A 26,421-nucleotide genomic window follows, 5' to 3' on the forward strand; every position below is an offset into this window, starting at 1 on the left:
ACTGTGATCCCTTATTGTGAGTGAGATTTAACCAGGGCTTGCTCATTTTGGTGGTGGGGCTAGGGGAGTCCATTCATAAATGCCTTGCAAGCACAACAATGCGTAATGCTCACAATTGTCCTCACCAGATCTCCGAGTGTCTTTTGTTTGTGTGAAGATTATGATCTCTATTAAAACCTTACATTTTTAGACAGTTTTCCACTGATGTGCTCATGATGGATCAGTCTTAAGTGCTTGAGGCTGTCAGTAATGACAAAGAGGGCTTCTTGACCTGGCCTGTGAGCCTCTAATATTTTCTTAGCATAAAAATTCCTAGCTAATCTCAGTCTGGAGTGAGGGGATGGGTAAGAAGAACAATAAAAGGTTTTAAAGCATCATTTAGTGTATCCTTCCACTAATTAGGGGTCAACATTTTCTAAGTGTAGTTGAGCTTCTGGTGAACCAAAATTAACATTTGCCTATCTGCTAAGCTTTGGAGAGAAGGTTATCATTCCTCAAACTTTTCAGAAGCCCATCCACAGGTCTGGCTCCTTGACTAGAACAAGTTTTTGGCCATGTATGTGACTTCTGGAGAGAAATGAAATGCCTTGATTCTTCTTCACGTGAAAACAGATTTCCTGCTGATGCTCCTTTGGCAGTTGGTTGCTTGTGCACACACGTGTCCTGGTGTGATTGTAAGGACTGTACTTGTGGCCCTATGGAGTCCATCCTTAGGAGAACATTTGTCTGACTGTGATGATCATTGAAAGCCAAATTCGCCCAGTAAATCAATTGGTCCTACAAAAACAAAGCAAAACAAAACAAAATCTGAATGATCAAGAGTATATGAAGAGTTCTTCAGATCTCTTTGGAGCTTTAAATAGCTTCCAGCCTTCAGGAGGTAAATGAGGTTGCAGCAGAGGTTCTTGCTTCTTTAGGCCCAGAACTCAGAGTAAGGACAGAAAAAGGTAACTTGGATTATAAATGACATCAGGGAGGCCTCTTTTCCAGCAACAGACACAACCTTGTAGAGCCATTGTAACTCCTGTAGAGATAGCAAATGGATTGCATGCAGTAGCTTTAAACTGCTTTTCCTATATAGATGAAGTGGCTACAAACCAAAGGTCATAAATGCTAAAGTCTACAGGAGCCAGTCAGTTACTAAAATGAGCCGAACAGGGCAATGGAGGAGATGAGAGGGCTGAGGGAGGCTGAGCTGAGTTGGAGACCATACAACTTGTCCTGAAGGGAGCAGTCTCTACTCAGCTCTAGAAAATTGTCACTATGAGGGAAAGTGGGCCAGTCATTGCCCATTCCATTTATTTTTCTAGAGAAGTCAGAAATCTAGGCCCTTATATAAAATTTCCTTTCTAAAAAAATTATATTTTTTAAACACTGGATCAAGATGGTGAAAACAGAACCTGTCTTCACATAGGATTGGGTCTACTGGCACCTAGTGGGGTAGCTTCTACATAAGATAATAGGGCATTTTTATGTCTGCCCTCTGATAGCTCCAATGAGTATGCAGACGTGGCCTTGCTTCCAGTGAGGGTTACAGGGTGCCCTGTGAAGGCTTGGGCAGACGTCCTCATGAATTGCCACTTACAGTGTTGACTTAACTATTGTTTTGTGTGGATAGGAAGCAGTCACTGAAAGCCACCAGTATCAAAGAGAGCGTGCCTAAACATACTTTCTTATGGTGGTGCTTTGTGTAATAACTAAGCTTACTCAGATATGCTAATTTATGGGAGATGAACTAAACCTACATTGGCAAATTGAGGCTCATTCCTCAATGCTCATTGAGGCTTTGTCTCAGTGTTCACTAAGGCAGTGTAGTGGCTGCCTGGATCCTGAGCCAGTGATTAGAGAAAATGCTGTGGTTGATTTTGGTTGTCTGCTACCTGGCAACCGGAAGTACCTGACTAGGTCCGCATAAATCTTAAAATGGTGTTCCTTTCTGTCTTTGATTCTCAAGGATATTTGCAGATAGGGATGAATCAGTAGAGCTAACTAATCCAGAGGCCCCACATAGTATACTGGATTCAGGGAAATAAAGGATTCTTGAACAAAGAAATACAGAAGCTGAAAAATCCAGCAGGAAGGAACAACTGGTTTTTTTTTTTTTTGAATTATTGTTGTTTTCTGATAATTATGAAATCCTACATGTTTATTGGAGCAAATTTGAAAAACCGAAAAATTTAAAGAAGAAAATTGAAATCATTATCATCACCACTTTATAATCTCCATTAAAAGTATGTTAATTTCTTGAACTCATCATTTTCTTGGTTTTTCCCATGAACACAAAAGCAACCTACAAAGTAGGCAGCCAGTGGTTCTTGCAGGATTTGTGTTGACTCCCTTGCTCATGTGTGTGTGTGTGTGTGTGTGTGTGCGCGCGTGCACATGCGCACACGCGTGCCATGTGCCATGTTCTGCTGGCTTCAAAAAAGGATGGGACAGTATCTTCAGGGCAAAGACGTACTTTCTAGCCTCTTGGTTTTTGGCTTAATCTGTTTATACTACTAGGAAGACTGCTCTTGCCCACCACGGCCCAGTCAAATTCTTATGCATCCCCAAGTGTCACTTCAAATATGTACTACCCCTTCATGAAGTCTTTCCTGATCTTTTTAAAGCTTTCTAGAGAGCTTTAAAAAGCTCTCTACAGAGAACATGGGAGCTCCAGTTAGTGGTAGAGCTGGGATGAAATCCCAGGTATTTTAGGCTCCAGAGCCCATCCTCTAATTACATCAGTTTATTGCCCTTCTTTTATTCCCATTTTATTGATTGATTGATTGATTGATTGATTGAGACAGGGTCTCACTCTGGCACCCAGGCTTCAGTGCAGTGGCTTGATCATAACTAACTGCAGTCTCAAATTCCTGGGCTCAAGGGATCCTGCCACCTCAGCTTCCCAAGTAGCTGGGACTACAGAGCACACCACTGTGTTATAGCCAATTATAGTTGAAAAAACTCACAATTGGAGAGGTTTAGCACCTTTTTTGAAATCACCATTCTAGTAAGTGCCAGGGTCATAATCATGCCACCGGCAGTCTGAATTCGAATCCTTTTCTGGACCCAAGAGAACATGGAAAATAGCACTTATGACACCAAAACATGCACAGTAGGGGAGGAGCAGTAGATCCTCAGAGAGAATCTCTTGCTGCCTACTTTTATGAGCTGATTCTGCTGGAACCATTATTTATTGTCACCACCAGGAGATCTGTTTTGGAAAACCTTAACTCTCTAAATGTAAATTCTAGCCTTTTGTTAGAACAAGAGAGAGTGGGTGTGTGTGCACAAGACCCAAGGAAGGCTGAAAATTTATTCGTAGGCCACTCCACTTGAGAGGGAATATGTTAAGCAGCTTGAAATGTCTCTAGGGATCATTGCAAGAAGAAATGGGATTTTTTCTGTTACCTCTGATGAGTGAAAAAGTTTTCTGTTACAAAACCGATGAGTGAAAAGTCACAGGAATGCCACTTTCAATCTCATATTAAAAAGAACTTAATGCAGTCAACAAGTAGTAAAGATACTTACCAAGTAAAAGACTTTGCTGCACCTGGTGGGTCAGAAAATATTATACCCAGATGTCCTACCAGACATTACAGCTTGGTAAAAGGGCTAAGGAATAGGGGAAGAATTTCATTTATGATGAAAGTGTCACTCTTGGTAAGGAAAATACAAATAAATAATTATGAAAAGTCAACAGAAGAACCACCTCAATATTCCCACTCTAGGGGTGCAGGGAGGAGAGCAAAGAAATTCTATGGAGGAGGTAACATTTGAACAATTGGTATACTACAGGTATAAGGAAATGGAGAGGAAAATGTTGCAACTTGAGCTAGGTAGGATACGCAAGTTCAGCTGATGTAACGATGACCAAAATAACCAGAGGTTTAAAGAAGAGTGAAGATTTCCTCTCCAGGATGAGCAGTCCAGAGCTGGTAGGGAGGCCCCACACACCTGCTGGCTTCTTGCTGTGCAATCCTTTGCACCAGCCTTCACCTCATGGAACGAATGAGCTGTTCCAGCTCCCCTCAGCCTGTCTACCTTCCAGGAATCAGGAGGGAAAGGAGGAGACACAGGAGGCCTACCAGTTCCTCTGGATACCAATCTGGCAGTTGAGAATATCACTTTTTATCACATGGATTGCTTAGAACTTAGTAACATAAGCACATCTAGTGCAGAGAGGCTAGAAAATGTAATGGGGAGGAAGGGGTATTCCTAAAGAAAAAAAGTTTAGAAAGGGGCATTGAGAGACAGCTAGCAGCCTGCCACTGAGCTTAAAGAAAAGTGCCAATGTGAGATTGTGAGAGTGGAAGGGGGTAAATGGATAGGTGCCATGATGGGCGGAATGAAGGAGTTATATGGTGTTTATTTCTCTATCCATTGGGAGTGTCAGGGAAAGATGGGCATCTGCAGTTGGCCCTTTTGGGGAATCTGTTGAAGAAAACTGCCTTCCTCAAAGTAGACTGCACCCAATGACTATCAACGTGGGGGTCTCAAGGCCAAGCCCTCTTACCCCAACTCAGGACATCTGTGAAAAGACATCCCAGCTCCAAAAGCTCTTCCTTTGCCAACAAATTTCCTGCATGGAAATTCATCTCCCTCCACCCAATCCTGCCTCCTTCCTTCTTTTCCACAGCTGTAGAAAAGCACTCCCAATCAACACTGCCTGCTAATCTCTGCCCCAGAGACTGCTTCCTGGGAAACTCCATCTGGAACAATCACCAGTTTGTTTTTAATCACCAAATAGTGTATAAAGGGGGAAGGAAGGAAGTGAGGAGTGAGCTACTGTACCTTTGAGTAAGGTTGTAGAGATCCTGAACAGTAGTGTGGACTTGGTTCTGCAGGCAATTGTGAGCAGGTTTCTGAGGATCAGAGTAATGGAAGCTATCTAGTCACATGTAAGATGGACTGTGGGTAAGAGAGGCAAGAGGTGCACAAAACAGTTAGGATGCCAAGGCCATACCACAGGTCCGAGATAATGAACAACTGACACAGGGCTCTGGCAATGCGAAATGAAGAAGGGAAAGATCATATGAGTAGAATCGACAGAACTGTGCATTGATTTTGGGAAGCAAGAGGCAGGGAAGAGTAAAAGATAAAGGCCAGGTTTGATATCTGGTGATTGGGCTGATGGTGACTTTATGGAAGAGATCCTGATCTAGGGAGCAGAGATATATTCCATTTTGATCTGTTGGAGTTGAAGGGCTAAAGGGAATCTAGGTGACGATGTCCAGCAGGCTATTGAAAGAATATGGAACTCATCAGAGGGGCTAGCACAGAAATATTTACTTGAGAACCACGTATAGATTCAAAGTTTAAGTCATAATTTAAGCCATAATAATTTATGCCATAAAATAATTTAAACCAGAAAAACTTGAGGCAATTTCCAGGGGAAGTAGCATAGAAAGGGAAAGCAAGGGAGAGGTGAAGAGAGGGGACTGAAGAGACTGAGAAAAAATATAGAATAAATGACCTGAGAGACCATTATTTCTGTGAGATGGGCACTGTGTGCTAAAAGATAATTGACAGCAGAACTGAATTTTGTTGGTTCCAAGAACAGAATTGATGAAGAAAGGATGAATCAGCTCTTTTCACTGTAGCCATGATTCCAGTTGATGGGGAATCCGTAATGGACAACATATGACCCAACTACCAAAGACCTGGGAACGTTAATAGGATACCTAAAACACTTTCGAGGGAAACTAGGATGTCCACACTTAAAGAAGTGTTTGATAATATCTCTGTGTTAGAAAAGAATTATTTTAAAAAAGAAACATTTACTTTCATTACTACAACCACAATTGTACTTTCTTTAGGCTGAAGCTGAAATTGCAAGATTTTTGGTCTTCCAGGAACAAGAGATGAGAATTACACTCCTGTACTTATTAGAAACCAATTCTGATTTATCTGCAGAGTAGTTGTTTATCAATAACTTCCTAATAGCTTTCCACAGAAAAATCTTATTCCTGGGCCACTATGACAAAAGAGCAAAAGGTCATCACAGGTAGAACACAAAGAAAGTTGTGATTGTTCTCAAGTCTCCAAATTATATGCTCAGTGTCATACAAAAAAGAGGTGAGACACTTAAGACATTTCATCAAGCATTTAGTATTTTGAGAAGTGTGAGCTGAGCATATGAAATGAAAGGAGGCAATCCAAGTAGGAAGGAATGGGTGCAGCTAACCAACATGGCTCTAGTTGTTATTCATCAAGTTCTCAGAAAGTTGTATAACCTCTCCTTTCTTGGCAACCTCTCCTTTCTTGGAGACACATTTAATTTGTTGTGATTACAAATAAATAAATATTTCTTTCTTTATTAAAGTTAAAAAATATGAGGCCTTGTATTCACATATTTATATAAGACCAAATACTCAGATGAAAGGAGGAAAAATGGTCAATTCAGTTAATTTTTGCTTTGTTCTCAGCATATGTACTGAGTGGGTAGCTGCCGATATGGAATAAAAAGCTTTTTGCTTTTTCAGATGAATGAATTACAGATGAACATCTTTGAAGGAAGTCCTTTGACTACATGTATGCAATTTCAAGTTATGCAGAAAGGCAAGCAATTGATATATCCACAAGTCACATATCACTTATATTAGTGGACAATTACAAATATTTTGTAACATAGGTCATGTCTCTGGCTGACTCATGTGCAATATTTTGATAGTTAGCTAAGTAGCTTTGCAATTCGTTTGGTTACCAAGTCTTGCATGTATTTACTTTTATTATAGTGCAAGATAAAGATAAATTTTGAATTGCTTGTACAAAAAGTGGTCAATATCTGAAAGAGAACTCCTTACAAAAAATGTGAGCGGCAGCTAAAAATAATGGTGAAATCTTGCTTTTGAAAGCAAGTGATGTTTTCCACCATGGAAAAATAAAGTCCTGAAAGCATCCCGAAAGAATAATAATCCCATCCCTTCATAATACTCTTCCTGCCTGCAGATACGGGGGCCTGCGAATGCTTCCATGCCTACTATTCAATGTGAGAAAGGTTGTTCTATAGAATGTGTGGTGGGGCTGACCCTTGTCTTGGGAACAATTTTAGAGAAAGGGAGAAGTGTGGTATCTGGAAAGCTGCCGGGGACTGTGGGTCTCTACACAGTGTGCTTAAACTACAGTGATTTAGAAAGCGGGGGGGAGGCGTCACACCTCAGTCAGTAAATATGACTTCTCAAAAGTGACCAGAGAAAGGGGGCTTGGATCTATTAACAGATAAGCATGGCTTTAACTCTGTTTGCTGTTTTAATTTCCTCCCCATTCTAGACTTTTACATCTGAAATGTTTATAATTGGAAAAAGTAAGCGTTCAACAGTCTTCACAACCAGCACCAACAAGCCGTCACAAACACTGCTGGGTGTTTATGAAATGCCTACAGCACATGCTTCTAGTGTGGGTTATTGTGTGGTATCCTTCTGGTCCTGAAAGGGATTGATGCAATGATTGTGTAATAGATCCCCTGAACAGTTCCATCACTTGTGCTTGTTACCCAGTAAGGGAGAGGTGTTGACTAAAAAGTCAAGAAGCTTGTTCCAAAATACTTTTTTCTACTGGGGAAGATAAGCTATGCTGTATATCAAGGGCAGATGTTGTGTTTGAGAGCAGAGGTAGTCAGTTTTCTCAGAGTAACTCTAGATCAGGTCTATGAATTGAAAAAAATTACAAACTCATATATCAGCAGAAGATATATAGGAAATTGTAAACTTCTCACTAAAACTTAATCAGCACCTTGGTTGATGTCACAACTCTGTTAGAGTCTAGAAGTTTCTGCATGATTATTATTATTATTATTTGAGACAGAGTCTCGCTCTGTTGCCCAGGCTGGAATGCAGTGGCTCGATCTCAGCTCACTGCAGCCTCTGCCTCCCAGGTTCAAACGGTTCTCCTGCCTCAGCCTCCTGAGTAGCTGGGATTATGGTGTCCACCATCATGCATGGCTAAGTTTTGTATTCTTTTGGGGTTTCACCATGTTGGCCAGGCTGGTCTCGAACCCTTGACCTCAAGTGATCCACCCACCTTATTCTCCCAAAATGCTGGGATTACAGGTATGAGCCATCGTGCCTGGCTCTGCATGATTATTAAATCAGAGTGACATATGGATGGCTACCTCAAGATGTGCATTAGGTAAGAAACTTAGTCTCGATATAGGATACACAGATAGGATGGAGATTATTTGTATGAATATTTGAATATATAACATATCTTTGAACATGTAACTTGCCTTTAAAAATCTGTGCTTATGTATATTCACATACATTTAAATTATCTTAGGGTATAACCCTCAGACATGCAAGAAGCACGGCCCTGTTGAAAGAAATGGACTTTTCTTCAGTTGCTGCTAGCTATTGCAGGAGAGTAGGGGGCACCAGTCATCCTGAAGGTTTTCAAGAAAGGGGAGGGTACTAAACAGGAGCCTGATTGCAGACTGGCTGAATGGTGAAGAGGTTTAAGTTCTCCATATACACTTTGGTTAGGTTTCAGTGGTTTCAGATGTGCATGCCTAATGACACTTCAATTTGGATAATACAAAATTCAATTTGGATGATCCATTTTATAAACAGAAGGAGTTGTGATTTTGTTCAAATGAGCATTGATGCAATTTCAAAGCCAGCATGGATTGAAGATCTTCAAAAGTTAGGAGGACTGAAGTTGTTTCTGCTCTTAACGCAATGTTTTTCTCCTTGATCTCTATCATAATACATGCTTGTATTGTCTTTGTTTTACTTGTACTGTTTAAAATTATCTTGTTGATCTATTTGTTCACTTAAATATTGTTAGTCTTCTCCAGGAGAAATGGAAGTTCCTGGAGAGCAAAGACTTTGCTAACTTTATCCATTGATATATTCCTTTACGTCCATGACAGACGGCGTGTGTGTGTGCATGCACACATGTAATATTAAACAAGTGAATTGCTTTTGCTTGTGCATGTCTGTCATTATATTTCAGTGCCTTGTACTCTGTCTGCTCTTGTCTGCTGTGTTCTCCATTAGCTTGTGGATTCTTCAGTGGTTTAAAACATATCTTGATGATCGTTGATGGCACCCAGTAGAGAATGTGCTTTGAAATAGCAAGTATTTAGTCATCTCAACAATCTTCTCTTTGCTCAGAAAGATGCTATGGATGACCCCTCACATCTCACTGTCCTGACCTCACTTCGGTGAAGGAGCAGGGGTGAGACTGGTTGTCACAGAAAATAGACAGTGACTGTTGTCTTCCCTGTTGGCATCCCAACTAGAGTTCAGGACAGTGTGTGATATATTTCCAGTTTCCCTCCTTGTTTTATTGACATGAGTTAAATGACTAGGCTCTTTAATAGAAGACATCCTAAATAGCCAAGAGAATTCTACCATTTTTGATGAATTAATGTTTGCACCATCTGTTTTACATGAGGAATGAAGAACATTAGCTGAGAATAAAGATGTTCCATGGGCAATATGGACTTCTATTTTTTTTACTTGAAATATAGGTGCACAGAATGGATTTAATCATTATCCCTATCATTGATATACCCTATATTTTGATATACCCTATCATGATTCCATTGGCCTTTCATATGCATATATGTGTTTATATACTTACGTATTTATTTAAAATCATACATATCCATGAGTCTACCACTCAACATAATAATTAGAACATTGACAGTAATTAATATTGCCTATGTTAAACTCCTCTATCATGTTCTTGGCCTCCTCTCCCCTAATGTAATTAGTACCTTGATTCTGGTAACAATAAACATACTTTTTAAACATAATTTTTATTATTCTAAATAAATGTGTTATTAAGTTTTAGTTGTCTTGACTTTATAAAAAGGGTATTGACATTCCATGTATAGTCTTTGGGGACTTACGTTTTCCTTCTCAATATTATATTTCTATAATCCATCCGTGGTATTCCAACTAGCTCTACTTCATTCATTTTAACTGCTGTGAAATAGTCTATTGTGTAAATATACCACAGTTTATTTATTCATTTCCTACTCTTGGAGCATTTGAGTTCTTCCCTGTATTTTCCATATGAATAGTGTCTCTGTGAATGTTCTTGTGCATATTTCTTAGTGTACAAGTGTAAGAATTTCTCTCTCATTTATATCAAGGAGTGTAATAGATTCTCAGGAGATACATCGACGTTTAACTCTTTTCTACAGTGATCTTACCACTCTAGTTCTTAATTTTAATAATTTGCTAAACACTAGGATTTCTAGGCATTTATTGAATTAATAGATTAGTGTCACAAATCATGGAATAATAAATTGATAAAGCAAGAAAAAATTCTGAGATTACCTAATTGGACCCACTCAATTTACAGAGGAGAACAATGATGCATAGGATAGATGAAATGATCTGCTTAAAGTCCTAAAAATGATGGACTTTCACATGCAGTCCCAAATAGTTTATGCAACCATCATTGCATTCTTACCAGCATCTTCTATTTCTCAAATAAATAATGTTTGATGAGTAATAATAAACTTTCATTTTTAAGAGAATAAGTCAAGCCCTAAGAAAATAAAAAAATAAGCAGAAAAGAAATTATTCTAATATAGGGTTAAGCTTGAATTTATTCAATGCATGGTTTCCCATCAGCTCACATTACCTTATATTAAACTTGCTATCTCCAAAGAAAGCCATTCTCAACTCCTCGGACAAAGTACTTTACTTTCTCCCACTGAAGGTCTTTTTGCCTAAACTTGTTTGCATCTCTTAATTACCATGTGATTTAGATATAGTTCATGAATTTCAAGCCCATGTCCACTGTTGAGGGTTATGAAATGCGTTTAGTTTCTTTCTTAAAAGCGGGTAGATGTGACTGGGCTGGAGCAATCCTTCCACTTGCTTCCCGCCTGACGTATAGATTTTATGTCTGGAGCTGTGGCAACCAACCTATGGGTTTAAGAAAGGTCAAGAAAATTATAGAAATGTAGGGCTAACATCCTTGGACCCCTGAACTAACATCAGCAGCCACATGTAGTCAGTTTTTCTGTTACTTACAGCTTAATGCATTCCTAGCTGATGCACCATGTTACAAAAATGATCTCAAACTAGATTTAAAGTATTTCTAGTTTTCTAATGACATAAATTTAAAATCTTATCATTGGATATGAATTTTTTTTCTTCAGAGAAAAAAGGTTTTATACTTTTTTTATACCTGCCATCTACTTTTCAGATGATAGTCTTTCAATCAGAAACTTCATTTTAGAAAATGTGTTCCTAATCACATCAAAGCAGCATCCTCATTCAGCGAAAGTGTAATTAACATTTTGGGCACTGGATGAAGAAAACAACCTCGATTAATTGACTGACGTTTTTACTTCACTGTCCAGACATGTGAAAGAAAATTCACCAAAGTTCATTAATGACACTCACATCTCCAGCCTCAGATTCAAAAAGGGGCAATTCTCATATGTAAATTCAACCAACATTGAATAGGACATTATCATACATGTTTTGGGCTCTAAGACTAAGAATGGTTAAACATGGCTCCCACTCTGAAGGAGTTCATAGTCTAGTTTAAGTAGCAGTGGGAAGGTGAGGAGAGACAGATAGGCATGTATAGCAATTAGAATACACTAAGCAAATAATGCAAGTATGAACAAAATTGTATAGTAACATAGTGCACAGCAGAACCAACTCCCTTAGACATACATGAATCAAGGAAATCTCCTCATCCCGGAAGCCCTGCTCAAACTGTAAGAGGTTTTATGCATTCAACATATAGGTCTACATCCTCATTTTTCACAGACATTTTCAGCTTGGCAAAAGTCCATGACTGCCATTGGACTCTAGGCTTGGTGAATCCTGCTTCCTATATGTTAAAGTAGAAATTTTATGGTTTTTTTTTGTTTTTTCTACTCCATCATAATTGAAGCCTTAGGAAAAGGAAACTTACAATTCTAAAATCGTAGACCTTTGTCATTGTTGCCTTGGTATATAAACCAAATTGAAAATGAATTAATTATATTGTAGTCTTTTTTGGAAATCAGTAGGACAAAAAACAGGACAATTCTGAAAGTCGATGTCTGTAATAGTCACTCTTGAACTGCTGGGATAATTGCAAAAGGAAAAACCCAACTCTTGCAAAGCCAAAGGAATCCCTATGGGTTTTGAAACCTGCTTGAAAGAATGGTCAAAGAATGCAAGTATCTTGATAAGCACCCTGGGGGAAAAAAAAACACTACTACATCTATTATTACAACTACAGTGTCTTCAGTTGGACAAGCAGAAAAAACATGAATGAACTATTCCTGTATCCCCAAGTAACTTTCCTTTTTCACACATTTTGTAGTCAATGTCCGATATCATCTGACTACTTCACTGCAACTTGTCCGTATAAATTTGATGACACTTTAAGAATGACTCATCCACCTACCCCAATGAGCATTCCAGGAAATTGTCCTTGTTTATTGCCATTTCCAAATGATGGAAAAGCACAAAAGAATGGAGAAAAATAATTATTTTTGCTATCTGATCCTAAATGTTAAAGAAGCACCAAATTCTTAAAGGTTGTCCCCATCATTTGCAAATTAATGCACCGCTGAAGATGCAAACTATCTATATAACTGCTCTCGAATTTCATTAAAACTAATCAGAAGTCCTTTTTAATGTCTTTGAGAATTGCTTCAAGTGGCAAAAATCAGAAAATCTACCCATGGGGCACCTTCAGCTAATTGCAATTTACTTTTCAACTAGTCATCCTAAGCCCTAGGCTGCAACGGCACAAAGCTGAAGCAACTCTTTGGGTGACAAATGCCAGTCAAACCAGTTATTTAGCATCATGTAATTTTAAAATCACCATTGGTTTTCTGAATATTTTTTAACAAGTCAGGATGATGTTGTGATGAACTGAGTTCAGATGAATATTGTTAAAATTATTTTCTCTGCAGTTGAGAAAATTGTTAAAATTTAACAATTTAAATTGAAATTGAGAAAATTTCTCTGCAGTTGAGAAAATTGTTAAAATTATTTTCTCTGCTCCTTCCTAGTTGATATTGGGGGGCAAGTAGAGGAATAAGGATAGACTATATGCTAAAGTTAATAGAGAGTGACAGACAATGCACATTACTTAGGACAGATAAATGACAGTGAATCAAGCTAAGTTTTAGAAAAGGAACCATCACTCTTAATCAACTAAGTGACCCAATGAAAATCCCTTAATGGGAAACAGGAAGGAAAAAAAAATGGTGTTTTCTTTGACGTCACCTGAGACCATGTATATGAAAATAATGTTTTGTAAAATGTAGGTGCCATCCAAATGTTAGCCTTTGCTAGACAGTCTAATCTGTGAAAATGAAACCACAAAGATAAGACATCAAACTAAGCATCCTTATGTGTTCAACAGAATATAGAGTGTTTCAATTAAATGACTTGGTGGTGGCTTTCTTTTTATCTAAATGCAGGAATTGGAATGCCATGTTCCTCTCGCAATTATCAAGTTGAGAGTGGGGATCCGGATTAAAAAATGGCTGGAAGTGGTGTCTCAGGCCTGTAATCTCAGCACTTTGGGAGGCCAAGGCAGGTGGATCACGAGATCAGGAGTTAAAGACCAGCCTGGCGAAGACAGTGAAACCCCATCTCTACTAAAAATACAAAAAATATATATATATATTAGCCGGGCATGGTGGCAGGTGCCTGTAATCCCAGCTACTCAGGAGGCCAAGGCAGAGAATTGCTTGAACCTGGGAGGCGGAGGTTGCAGTGAGCCGAGATTGTGCCATTGAACTCCAGCCCGGGCAACAAGAGCAAAACTCTCTCAAAAAAAAAAAAAAAAAAAAAAAAGCCAAAACAAACAAACAAAAAAACCCACATATATTCCCCTTCCCAAGAATCTTGCCAAGTTGCCCCAATAACCAATAAATATAAATAGATGTTACAACAGAGTATGTAGTGGTTAAGTTCTCATTCTAAATTTAAAAATTCAATAAGATGATTAGTTAATTTACAAGTGCAAGTTGGTAACTTATATTTATGAGAAATGTTTAATCAGGACATTATATTCCAGGGTGGCAGTACAAAAGTATACTGAAGGTCAAAACTTCCTGTCCCAAGTAATTACTGTCATGCAGTACTTAACGTTGGGGATACTTTCTGAGAAAAGTATTGTAAGGCGATTTCGTTGTTGTGTGAACGTCATGGAGTGTACTTATACAAATCTAGATGGCATAGTCTACAACACACTTAGGCTATAGAGTATAGCCTATTGCTCTTAGGTTACAGACTTGTACAGCATGTTACTGCACTGAATACTGTAGGCAGTTGTAACACAGTGGTAAGTATTTGTGCATCTAAACACAGAAAAGGTACAGTAAAAATATAGATTATAATTTCATGGGAACACCGTCTTATATGCAGTTCGTTGTTGACTGAAACATCATCCTTATGCAACATATCACTATTATATTGAAAAGAAAAAAAAGCATATGAGCAGATACCAGCTAGACATAAAACATTATCTTTTAAAATAATTTTTATTCCCATTGTCAAGAGCTTCTCTAGGCCATCTGATTAGGATGGTGATGTCACACACCTTCAGCTTCTATGAAACAGGAAGACCATTTCAATTCATTATTTTCAGACTTAAAAGAAAGGTGGTGCTCAATTACAGTGGGCTTTATCACTTCATCTTAGCCACTTATTTCAGTGGTTGTGCTTAGGATTCAGAACACAAAGATGGGAAAATCTCCACCTCTGAAATCTGAATCATGAATCGCCCTCTCCTGCCTTTCAGTATCCCCACTCCTTACTCCACTTACACCTGTTTTCTCTGCCTTCAGTGAGACTTCCAGTTCCCCCACTTTCCTCCCAGTCTTTCATGTCTCTGCCTGCAGTCGCTCCTTTTTCTAACCTGCTTACGCCCTTGATTCCTTTAATCAGTGGCATAATGACCATTCTTTTCTCCTACATTCAGTCAGATAAGCATTGTAGAAGAAAAAAAATAACTAATATTTGTCTAGTCTTGCTACATTTAGCACCATTCTAAGTGTTTTCTGTATATGATCTCATTTTATCCTTACTAACCATGAGGGACATTTCTGCCCATTTAACAGGCAAGAAATCTGTTTCACAAAGATTAACTAATGTGCCCAAAGCATTATATCAAATCAAAAGCACTTGAGTATATCAAATTGTAGACATCTCATTGTTTAAAAAAAAAAAACTAAAAGAAAATGCTGCAATTCTAATTACAAGGTGCCATCAGTTGACAGATACAGCCTGATTTCAGTGGTGTTAAATGTGCAAAAAATTGCATCTAAGAATCAATGACTTATAACAAGTGAGGGATCCATGGCATGATAGTCTATCACTATTATGTTATTTTACCTCATAAAAGCCATACAAGCATGCAAAATGATTTATGACAAATTGATGCAAACTTTACCTGGGATTTGAGTACTGTTCTTTAGTCTATCTCCTCTTTCCTCTCTCTTCTCTTCTTTCCTTCAAGGATTATTCACAGCTTTTCTGCTCTTTTTAAGCTTCTTACTTAACACCTACTCTCATTCACTTTTTTTGTGGATCACTATGCATCTTCATTGAGAAAATGAGACCATTGATCACGTGTCTCTTAACTTCCGCCCCCTACCCACCACACTACCTGCAGACATATCCACATCAACAGAGAGCCTCCCTTTCTCCCTCTATTTTCGAGGGCAAGTGTTCTGCCCTTGTGTTATAGGCTGGCTCCTCCTTATCTTCTTACCTCTGTTGCTTATTGTTTCCTCTGAGGTTACTAGTCATCCTTCTCTCCTAATCTGCAACCCCTCTCTCTCTATGAGTTTCTCTCCCTCAGCCTGTAAACATGGCCAAGGCCCAACTCCTAACCTTCCACTACAGTCTTTCTCCCTCTTATTTGAACTTCATGGAGAGTGCTCCACAGGCACTGTCTTCATTTTCTCACCTTCCATATCTGCTTCAGCCCACCACAACTTCTTCTCCCTTAACATTTAGTTGAAATTGCCCTTAACAAGTTTCTCAGTGACCTGCTATTTTTTAGATCCAATGGAATTTTTCGTCTTCATTTTATTGACCCCGTTTGCTGAGTTTGTGTGATATGGTTGATTTATTCTTTATGCTCTACCTTACTGGCTTCCAAAGCAGCACACTCTCCTGATTCCTCCTATCACTTTCTTAATCACTCCAATACTGACATTTTCCAGGTTCTATCCCAAGGCTACTATTGTAGCCACTTTCTACACTTTTCTCTGATGGTTCAAAATATTGCCTACATGTTGACGAAATCCCAAATCTGGACCTCTTTCATGAGCACTGTATCCCAAATATTTATTTTAAGTTCCCCCTTCTTCCCTACCTACTAGGAATTTCCATTTGGATGTCAGTCATCTCACACTCAACATGTGTAAAACCAGAATCTTATTTCCCTTTCCTAAACCTATTCCTCAAACCATTTCTCCTTCCAGCTGATGGAAATTCAAATTTCCAATTACTTAGTCCCCAAAACTTGGTGTCATCTTCAACTTCTCTCTCTCTCTGTTGGACCTTATATCCAGTTCATCGACAAGTCTTGTCCCTTCTACCATCAAAATATATTCAGAATCTGACCACTTTCACCCTCTCCACTGCTGCCACCCTTATCTATTCCACCATCTTACCCACCTTGATTGCAAGCTCCTAACTGAGCTCCCTGCCTCATCCCTTGCTCCCCTCTGGTCTGTTCTCTACTGAGCAACCAACATGGATTTTTGGTCACTTCTCTGACTTCAAGTCCTGCAACTATGCCTCAAAAACATCCTTCTCACACCGCACTTGTTCCAAAGCCATCAGACTAGTTTTCCCCAACCCCAGCCTGAAGCATTCTTTTACTATGCATGACTCACCCTCTCACTTTTTTTTAGGTCTTTGCTCAAATATCTTCTTATCAGGAAGGGCTTCTCTTAGTATTCTATATAAAATAGCTCTTCTCCATCATCCTTTTCCCTGCTTTACTTTTTGTTGATGACCCTTTTTTTTTTTTTCCACAGAGACTCGCTTTGTAATCCAGGCTGGAGTGCAGTGGCATGATCTGGGCTCACTGTAATCTCCACCTACTGGGTTCAAGCGATTCTCGTGCCTTAGCCTCCTGAGTTGCTGGGACTACAAGTGCGTGCCACCACACTAAGCTAATTTTTGTATATGTATTTGAATTTTTTTTTTTTTTTTAGTAGAGACGGGGTTTTACCGTGTTGGCCAGGTTGGTCTTGAACTCCCAACCTCAGGTGATCCACCTGTCTCGGCCTCCCAAACTGCTGGGATTACAGGCATGAACCACTGCGCCTGGCTGACCCTTTGTTTTTCTTATCACATCTGACATTACTCGTATATTTTTTCTTTGGCTTCAGAATGACAGATAAACTTTATTGACTCATGCATGGCACTACTTGTTTATTTAATTAGCTAGTTGTGTGTTTGTTTTTGATAGATAGCTGTAAACTCACCATTCAACATAGAAACTAGAAGCCATAAATCATTTTATATATATGTGTGTGCACGTGTATACATGTATATGTATATATGTGTATAGATATAATTTTAACGGCGTGGTGGCTCATGCCTGTAATCCCGGCACTTTGGGAGGCCGAGGCGGGCAGATCAGGAGGTCAGGAGATCGAGACCATCCTGGCTAACACGGTGAAACTCCGTCTCTGAAAAAAGTACAAAAAATTAGCCGGGCGTGGTGGCGGGCGCCTGTAGTCCTAGCTACTGATGAGGCTGAGGCAGGAGAATGGCGTGAACCCAGGAGGCGGAGCTTGCAGTGAGCCGATATCGCGCCGCTGCACTCCAGCCTGGGCAACAGTGCAAGACTCTGTCTAAAAAAAATAAAAAAATTAAAAAAATTAAAAATTAAAATTAAAATATCAATAAATTTTTTTTCACTGCCACTCCAGACTCAACTAGCATGTAAGCTACATGCGTCCAAGGACTTTGTTTTGTTCCTTCTGTATACACAGCATGTAAAATAGTGCCTAACACATAGGCACTTGAAAATAAAGTAAGCACTGCATATTTATATATTAATGTTTTCAACAATAATGTAACTATTGACATGTCCCAAAGCAGGGGACACATCTTTACCTCTGTTCTGTCCAACCTTCCCTCTCTACAGTTCTTTCTTTGACTTCGCTCCCTAGAAGCATGAACTGCGGTGAGCACTTTCTCCCTGCCTTTGCTTGTACTGTCTTCTACCCCTGAAATTGCACCCCCAACCCTTTGGCCTTAGGATACCGGTACAATTCCTTTTTCCAGACGTTCATGAGTCACTTCCAAATGCTTTCTCTGTCAATCTGATGATTATGTGTCTTGGGGTTGATCTTGTCATGGAGTGTCTTACTGGGGTTGTCTGGATTTCCTGAATTTAAATGTTGCCCTGTCTCGTTAGGTTGGTGAACTTCTCCTGGATGATGTCCTGAAGTATGTTTTCTCCAAAGGCATAAGCTCCTTGAAATTCAGGAAGCAAGTCCAAGACTTCACCCTGGTCTTATTCCACAGCCCTATAGGGTGAATAGAAGCTGGCATGAGATACCCGGCTCACACGTGGAGAAACTGAAGTACACTCCATCATTTCTGAGCAGGAGCAATAGCTCAGAGCCCCCCAGAACTCCTCTTCAGACCTCCTATTTAATAGTACCTTGGGGAGGGGGCTGCTTCTCTGTGGCTTCAGCAAATCTTACTATAAAGCCTTGTGCCCCTCCGAAGGTAACCATGGATACTATTGAGCTGGCACAAAAGCCTTCAGTTAATGGAGACTACAAGTGGTTTTCAGGGGCTGAAGGAATTTTCAGGGGAGGGCCAAAACCTGGAAACACTTGCAAAGGGAAGACTTTTGCCTCAGGCCCCTTGACTGGGTGTGTTTCAGTTAAGGTGGGCACTTATGTTCAGAGGAGCACTGGAGCAGTGACAGGGCTCTAATCTGGGACTAGGATAGTAACTAGCTGTGAGGTGAGAATCAAAGGGAATCCCAGGCGCTTTTTTTCTTGGGAACCAGGGACCCTGCTGTGAAATCTGGAGCGGGGTTGTTGGGGGGTTGAGGGACCGACCAAAGCGATGCCAGCAGCAACCCAGTCTCCTGAGTGACCCAGGCCAGGGTCTGCAAACAACCGGGTGTCCTGGCCCCAGTCAGGGGGAGCTTCCAGCAGCGCCAAGTCCCTATCCTCATCTCTGCCTTCAGGGGTGTTTTTCTCCTTTCACCCCAGGGCTACAGGCAGGCAGGAGAAATTCACGCCCGGAATATATCGAGAAGGCGCCTTATTTCCTCTGAGCCCTTGCTGAGTGTCGAGAGGGTGCTCACGTCGCTCCTCCGACCCCAAGAGTCCACAGTGTTCCCTCACACCCCTTTATTTTGAGACGAGGCCCATGCGGTGAGCGGGAACCCCTCTGTTCCCCGGACCCGCGCGGAGCTGGGCCCTAACTTTGCAGTTCCCGCCGCAGCGGCACGCCCCCACGAGGTGGGAGCGGGAAGCCCAGCCGCACCGAGGCTCAACTCCGCCAGGTGCAGAGTGGGTGCGGGTCAGGGCCGATGAGAGAGTGTGTGGCCAAGCCTGCTGCTTTCCTGAACCGAAATTCTCCGGGGAGGGAGAGAAGAGGAGGGTGCGGGAGATGGACTTGGAGGCGAGAGGTGGCGGCAGTTTCCAGGAGCTTTGACGTAGACTTGGAGAGGCGCCGAGCACTCCCACTGCTTAAGTAGAGGCACGGTAGCCTCCAGGACGCGGAAGCTGGGGACAGCCACTCGCTCGGGAGCAGCCTGAGCGTTTTCTCTCCGCGCACTCGAGGGAACTCTCTCCACGCGTTCGAGGAAACCTGGAAGGGGCCAGGCGGGTGAGTGCGGAGGGAAGCCCTTGTGCCATCTGGGAGTAGAGCCGCCGAGTCAGGAGGTGAGTGGGGCCCAAAGGACGGAGCGGGTCCCAGGCAGCTCCGCCCTGCGGAGGGTGAGGCTGTGGAATCAAGTGCGGGGCCGAGACTCAGCGCGGGGCTCGTAGCGGGGTGCACGGAGGACTCCAGGTTCAAGGAACTCAGAGAAACATCTTTTCAGGGTCTGGGAAGCCTCTCCTAAAATTTAGAAGGGGACCTAAAGGAGCCAATTTGAGCGCCGTGGCGCCAGCAGACAGGGAGTCCTGGATAACGCCAACTTCAGTACGTTGGACAGAGTCCTGCCCTCTGAAAACTTAGACTTGTCCTTTAGGAAAACCACCCTTCAAGGTACCTCGATATTTTAGTTGGGAAAGGGACACAACAAATATGATTTCAAGTAGAGATAATGCATATATGATGTGAAAGATAGAGGAAATAGTTTTTGAATACTCTTGTATCTCTAACATGCTTCTTCAATATAGGAACATGCATGTTCAAAGACACTTTCTGAAATATGTATTGAACAGTACCTAAACATGTCCTACTGTTCAGAAGAGACAGACTATCCATCTTATGGTGTTATCATTAAATGTTCCAATATAAGAGTATTCCCATAAGCTGTATTTTGCTTGCTTTCATGATACTAATGTCTAAAGGTTTGGAAATATAGTACAAACCTGAAAGTAAGCAGCATGTGCCCTTCTTATTTTTTCTTTATGTTAGAGCTGTTTAAACGTGATATACATTTTGTATAGTCTGTGAGGGAATAGATACACTTTTTCTGGAAAAACGTGAACTTTTAGATTACTATTATTTTAAGAGCATCATTTATCATTGCACTTGTCTGAAGTGGTAGCAAAAGAAAAATTTCCAAGTGGTCTGTGGATGCCCCAATTTTATGGCAAGACATTGGAAGCCAGAAAAGTTGAATGAGAGTCACATTTTTTTAAAAATCCTTGGGATTCATAGCAATAATAGAGAAATTATAAAACATAAAACATTATCTTTATGAAGGTTATATCAGAATTGCAGAACATTTTAGGTATTTGTAAAATGCTTATTGATTCTACTCTAATTGGTTGAATATGTGTCTCTTTGTTTCCACATATATTCATCCATACTTTTAGCACATTGTCTTGTGTTAATTTCACTATAACATTTGACAATTCTAATGTATTTTTTAAAAAATTAAAAGTCACTGTGAACAGGAATGCATCTAAAGATTAAATATATATAAATTCTTAATTATATGTAAGTCCTAGATTAGGAGAGCCAGGCTTCACTAAGATATTATGGAATAGTTAAAGCCATGCAGCAAAATTTTAAATGTTCACTTAGTATTCTTTTAGATTACATTCTTCTGTACTAGGGAAAAACAGATTAGCAGATTAATTTATTCATCTTGTAAAGGAACACATCTTAGGAGTGAATATTTCTTGGCCTATCTTGGATTTATGCTCACTCCCTGGCCTGGCACTGAGTCATTGTAGATAGAATGGAGCTTGTGATATGGGAGCCTGGCTAAGATTTCCCTACTTAGCGACAATGATGTGTTTCCTTTGCTGGAATTAAGGTTCTTAAGGGCATACTTATTTTCTTTACTGAGTGGAGCATAAGCGGGGACTGATATGAAATATTTCCATCCTGTGCGGTTTTAGGGCCATGGCTGATCCTGGGAACAGAGGAGGGATCCACCACCCCTTGAGCTTCACCTGCTCCCTGCTCATTGTGGGAATGTGCTGTGTATCTCCTTTCTTCTGCCATAGCCAGACAGACCTGCTGGCTCTTAACCAAGCTGATCCTCAGTGCTGGGAATCCTCCTCAGTGCTTCTCCTGGAAATGCGGAAGCCTCGCATTTCCAACACTGTTTCGGGCTTCTGGGATTTTATGATCTACCTGAAGTCATCTGAGAACTTGAAGCATGGAGCACTGTTTTGGGATCTGGCTCAACTCTTCTGGGACATCTATGTGGACTGTGTGCTCTCTAGGAACCACGGCTTAGGAAGGAGGCAATTGGCTGGAGAGGAAGAGAAAATCTCAGCAGCACAGCCACAGCACACAAGGAGTAAACAAGGTGGTCAACCCCAGCTCCCGTGTCTTTTGAAAGGGTCAATCAAGTATGAATGTGCTGAATTGTGAGGAAGAGGGAAATGGCATTAGGGGAATCCAATGTCATATATATTCCTCTCAAGAGGTGAACCCCAAGAGCACACAACTGATAGGAAGATAGATAGTACTTCTTTTTGCACTGCATAGTAGCTGTTTATATCAACATATTGTCCTTTTCCTCATACTTCCTGTGAACAGCAGCAAGGAAGAGTCAGAAAGAAAAGACAAAAAGCACGATTCCCAAAATACAACAAAAAAGTATAAACAGATCCCCCAAGATCAACATTATTTTTTACTATTAGCCTGAACACTAGCAGTCATAACCTGGTGTTTACTTGCCGTGGAATTGAGAAGACTTGAATATAAGCTTAGGAAACATTTGCAGCACATAAACTCTTGCCCTCCTTAAACTGAAAATAAACATTGCTTTCATGTAAATAGAGAGGCTCTTTGAGAGGCATTCGGTTGAAGAAATAAAGAGTAAAAAAGTCAGCTGGCATGTAGATTCACTTCATGTTGCTTTTTGAATGACTCTCAAATAAGTAATTAACTTGCAGCAATCTGAGTAATTAATTTTTAGTAAGTTGGAACTTGCTACAAATTTAGAGTTTTTCATTGAAGTAAATACTATATTCAAATAGTCTCGTCTGAGGGCACAGAAAAAAAAGTCCCTTATAGAATTAGAATGAGGTTGAGTAAGCGTCTTTGAGTAAGCAGAGAGATGCCTGAACCCTATGCATATTATTTTTATCCTTTTTTGATGTCATTTCAACCAATGAGCATTGAAACCTTGTATCAAGGGCTGTTTGAGTGGCCATAACTCTTTAGAATTATATAAACAACTCGAAAATAGGGGCAAAACTAATTTATACATTTGTACATTTTAGTGTTAGAATTGTTACATATTCCTGTAATCTCCATATTAAAATAGCAATTAACAATGGTAGTTCTAGTGCTACCATTTCCCAAAGTGTTTTAGAGCTTTTATATATCTAGTTTGTTTTAACCTTAGTAATTAAAAATCCTCATGATTTGCTGATCCAAAAAACCCAGATAACTCACGGCTATTATTGACAGATAAGTTTATTATTTTGGTGTTATTGTAACTCAAACCAATTTCATTTTTAGAGGAAATATTATTTCAGCAGCCTTGCTACTAAAGTAGAAATACCAAATGAATATTTTTAAATGTTGATCACCCATATTTTAAAAATATTTTGAACAGAGGCTGCCCAGGCATCAGCACCAGTAAGGACTGTATATTTTTAAATTCTGTACTGCTGAGGATGATCTGTAGGGCCTTTTCTTCCATATTTTAAAAATCATATTAACTGTCTTACTCAAATCACCAGCAATATTTTTTCTATCTTGCACTCACTTTGAATAACTCAAAGAAATGTCTACTACATAAATGAAAATATTATTGGTATTTGGCTGAACATGAAAATGTAACATATATATGTGTGTGTGTATGTATATATATATATACACATATATATACACACAAAAAAATAAGTGTATATATATACACTTATTTTATAAAGCTGTTCTCCAAAATGTTATATATATGTGTGTGTGTGTATACACACACACAGTAAGTATATATATATATATATATATATATATATACACACACACACACATTTATTTTATAAAGATTTTCTCCAAGACAGCTTCAGATTTGGAAGCCACTTCCTTTGTCTTGCTACAGAGTTGTTAGTGATTCAGCTGGTCTGCAAACTTTAGGGAGTTGGTATGCAAGTAGCCAAATAGTAGGAGTGAGCGTTTCACTTTATTGAGGTTATTTTAACGTTTGACACAAACAATTGTTTGCAGACCAAGAAACAAGACTTTCCATTTGGTTTGTATAATCACAGTCAAAGAGGGTCTTGGGTCAAGGAAATACCACGTCCAAAAGTTAAATAGTTACAGGAACATTGAGATTTCATCTCAAGAGGTTTGCTTAAATCTCTAGTGGTTCAACTGGGCTCTGAATGTACCTGCATGGATCCTCCAGTATGTTTTTCTTTTGTCCCTGGGGGATAATATGTTGTTAGGTTGGGACAGGAGAGAAGGTGAAGCAGTGCTTGTCTCTGTAGTTCTCAAGGAAATCACATCATCAGGGCAGAAGACAAGAAGAACTAAAATAAGTGTCTACGTAATATGCAAAAAGGTTCTTGTTATTTTGATATCTTCAAATCAAATAGTTTAAATGCACTTGATAAATCTTACTATGAATCACACTTTGTTAAAAACATAAAACTCCTATATAATTTTGCATGTTAATATATCATATTTGTTAATACTGAGTCAACAAATATGAAAACAAAAAATATCAAATAACTGTGTAACCATGAGCAAGTTAACTAACTAATTTAGCCCTCAGTTCTTTCAACTGAAAAAGAAGTGTATGGAAAGTAGATGACACACAAAGTCCCATCTTTTCTGTTCCAATGTACTGTGATTATATAAAAAAGAAACATACGAAAGGCACTTATTTAACTGTGAAGAAGAACCTGGAAGAGCTTCACCCCAAGGACAGTTGATGGAGCTGAATGATGACCTGAACACTATGGCTGTTTGTAACAGTGATGAGCAGGAACAGACGAGGTTCAGAAATAAAAGGGCTAGAGATGTCATTATGAGAAAAACCTCTAAAGATCATTGTTATTTAGTCTAGAAAGACATGGGCTAATAGCTGAAGGTTGAGGTATCCAAGAGAAGGTATGAAGAGGATGTACCCAGAGTTAAGTTAACCACTAAATTTTGATGGGTTATGTCATGGGAGAAAGAGAGAAAGGGTGAGTGAGAGAGAGAGAGAGAGAGAGAGAGAGAGAGTTAGGGAAAGAGCATATTGATGACTCCTAAATAGAACATAACAGAATTGAGGGTAACTCGTGGGTTAGTAAAGGCTTCAATGCAAATGAAGAAATTTTGTGTCAAAAATGGTGGCTCCTCCTTCAACAAACCTTGCTATGCCACTGGGAGGCACAAAAAGCCCCTTTCCTGAGCCTGGCAGTTTGTATGTTCTAGAAAAATAGTGAGTTTGTTTTCCTCTGTGATCAGAAAATTAAAATTTAGATATGTAATCTGTTGGTGTTTGCAGCTGGTGTCTCACTAGCTGGCAAATGCTCATAGTGCTTATATTTTAAACACTAACTACAAGAGAAAACAATTGTTCAGAAACATAAATAGACTCTCAAATGCTTGATTTTCTACTTCACCCACTCCAAGAAATTTTCTAAGCCACATACTCAGCAATTACCCACCTAGAAATCTACTGTGAAGAAACATTTAGAGCTGCAGCCAATGATGCAATCCAAGGCTATTCATTGCAATATTATTTATAGTAACAGGAAACCTGGAAATAATCTAAATGTCCCAAGATAGAGTAGTGGTTAAATAAGTTATAGTATAAAGTGTGCACACACAAAACTATGGTTATCTCTAGGAGGTTATACTATGGGTGGTTTATATTTTTTTCTTCATATTTATATTTAAAAATATATAATGACTTCACTTTTTTAAAATCAGGCAAATATTTTAATGCCTATTAATTGACAAAAATGTATTTATTATAATGTATTTGTTTTAGATTATATACCTAAACTACATAGGACACAAGACTTTGCACAAACACACATTGACATATATTCCTCTGAAATCAGTTTATAGAGAAGTTTTATATTGGAGTGGCAGAAACATCAAACCTGCCTTTTAAAAATAATTTATTGATATTTAATTAACCTGAAACTAATTTGGTGATCTTATGAAGTTCCACTTTTCTACTTTCAGGTACATATTCTCAGCAACTAAGGACCTCCTTACTAAAGAAGAAAGAGTTGATTGAAGATTTGATAAGCATGCATGTGCGTAGAAGTGGGTCTAGTGTTATTGGAAAAGTGAACCTGGAAATAAAGAGGAAATAAATTGAACTCAGAGCTAATTCATGCTTTGGAATTAAATATACAAATATATAACATTTTCCTTAACTATTGATTATTTATTTATTTTAAATGGTGGGAATGCCCAGAGATAAATATGAACCCAAATTCTCTCAGTATGCTTATTTAAAGCTGCTTTCTATTATTTATTTATTTCTTTATTTTAGGCTGCAAGCATGTTTCTTCAAATGGTGACATTACTGCCAGTCTATCCCACAGTCTAAAGGAGTTAAATGACTTCCAGAGATGACTTGGGGATTCTTTGTATCCATTTAATAGTTCAGTTTGGGATGCTTGACATGTTAATAAACTAGTGTGCCATACATTTAACTTGAATACACTGCATGGCTCCCAATACTTTAACCACTGGATTGCTTATGCATAGGCACATAAGGGATGATATTTATTAATTACTAGCTACTGACAATCTATGATACCTGAATCTTGTTTGAAAGCTTATTTTCGAATACTGAATGAAGCAAAAAGTAAAGCAAAACAAAAAACTGGCAAATAAAGCATTCCTCTAATGAAAACAAAATTAA

At 39.3% G+C, this 26,421-nt stretch overlaps 1 protein-coding gene across 3 annotated transcripts in view; it reads left to right on the forward strand.

Annotated features, from left to right (window-relative positions):
* FAM237A (family with sequence similarity 237 member A) overlaps window positions 1–26,421 on the forward strand; it is a 30,126-nt gene extending 3,705 nt beyond the window's left edge. Inside the window, exons 1-3 of one of the 3 annotated variants that reach the window (XM_011717922.2) lie at window positions 19,582–19,849; window positions 21,485–21,900; window positions 25,731–26,421. In XM_011717922.2, the coding sequence (XP_011716224.1) occupies window positions 21,489–21,900; window positions 25,731–25,864 (546 nt within the window). In that variant the 5' untranslated portion in view covers window positions 19,582–19,849; window positions 21,485–21,488 and the 3' untranslated portion in view covers window positions 25,865–26,421. Of the gene's footprint in view, window positions 1–19,581; window positions 19,850–20,023; window positions 20,175–21,484; window positions 21,901–25,730 lie in introns of those variants that run through there. The other 2 variants (XM_011717924.2, XM_011717923.3) reach the window with 2 other exon arrangements.

This window comes from Macaca nemestrina, chromosome 11 (assembly GCF_043159975.1).
Source record: "Macaca nemestrina isolate mMacNem1 chromosome 11, mMacNem.hap1, whole genome shotgun sequence".
Lineage (NCBI taxonomy): Eukaryota > Metazoa > Chordata > Mammalia > Primates > Cercopithecidae > Macaca > Macaca nemestrina.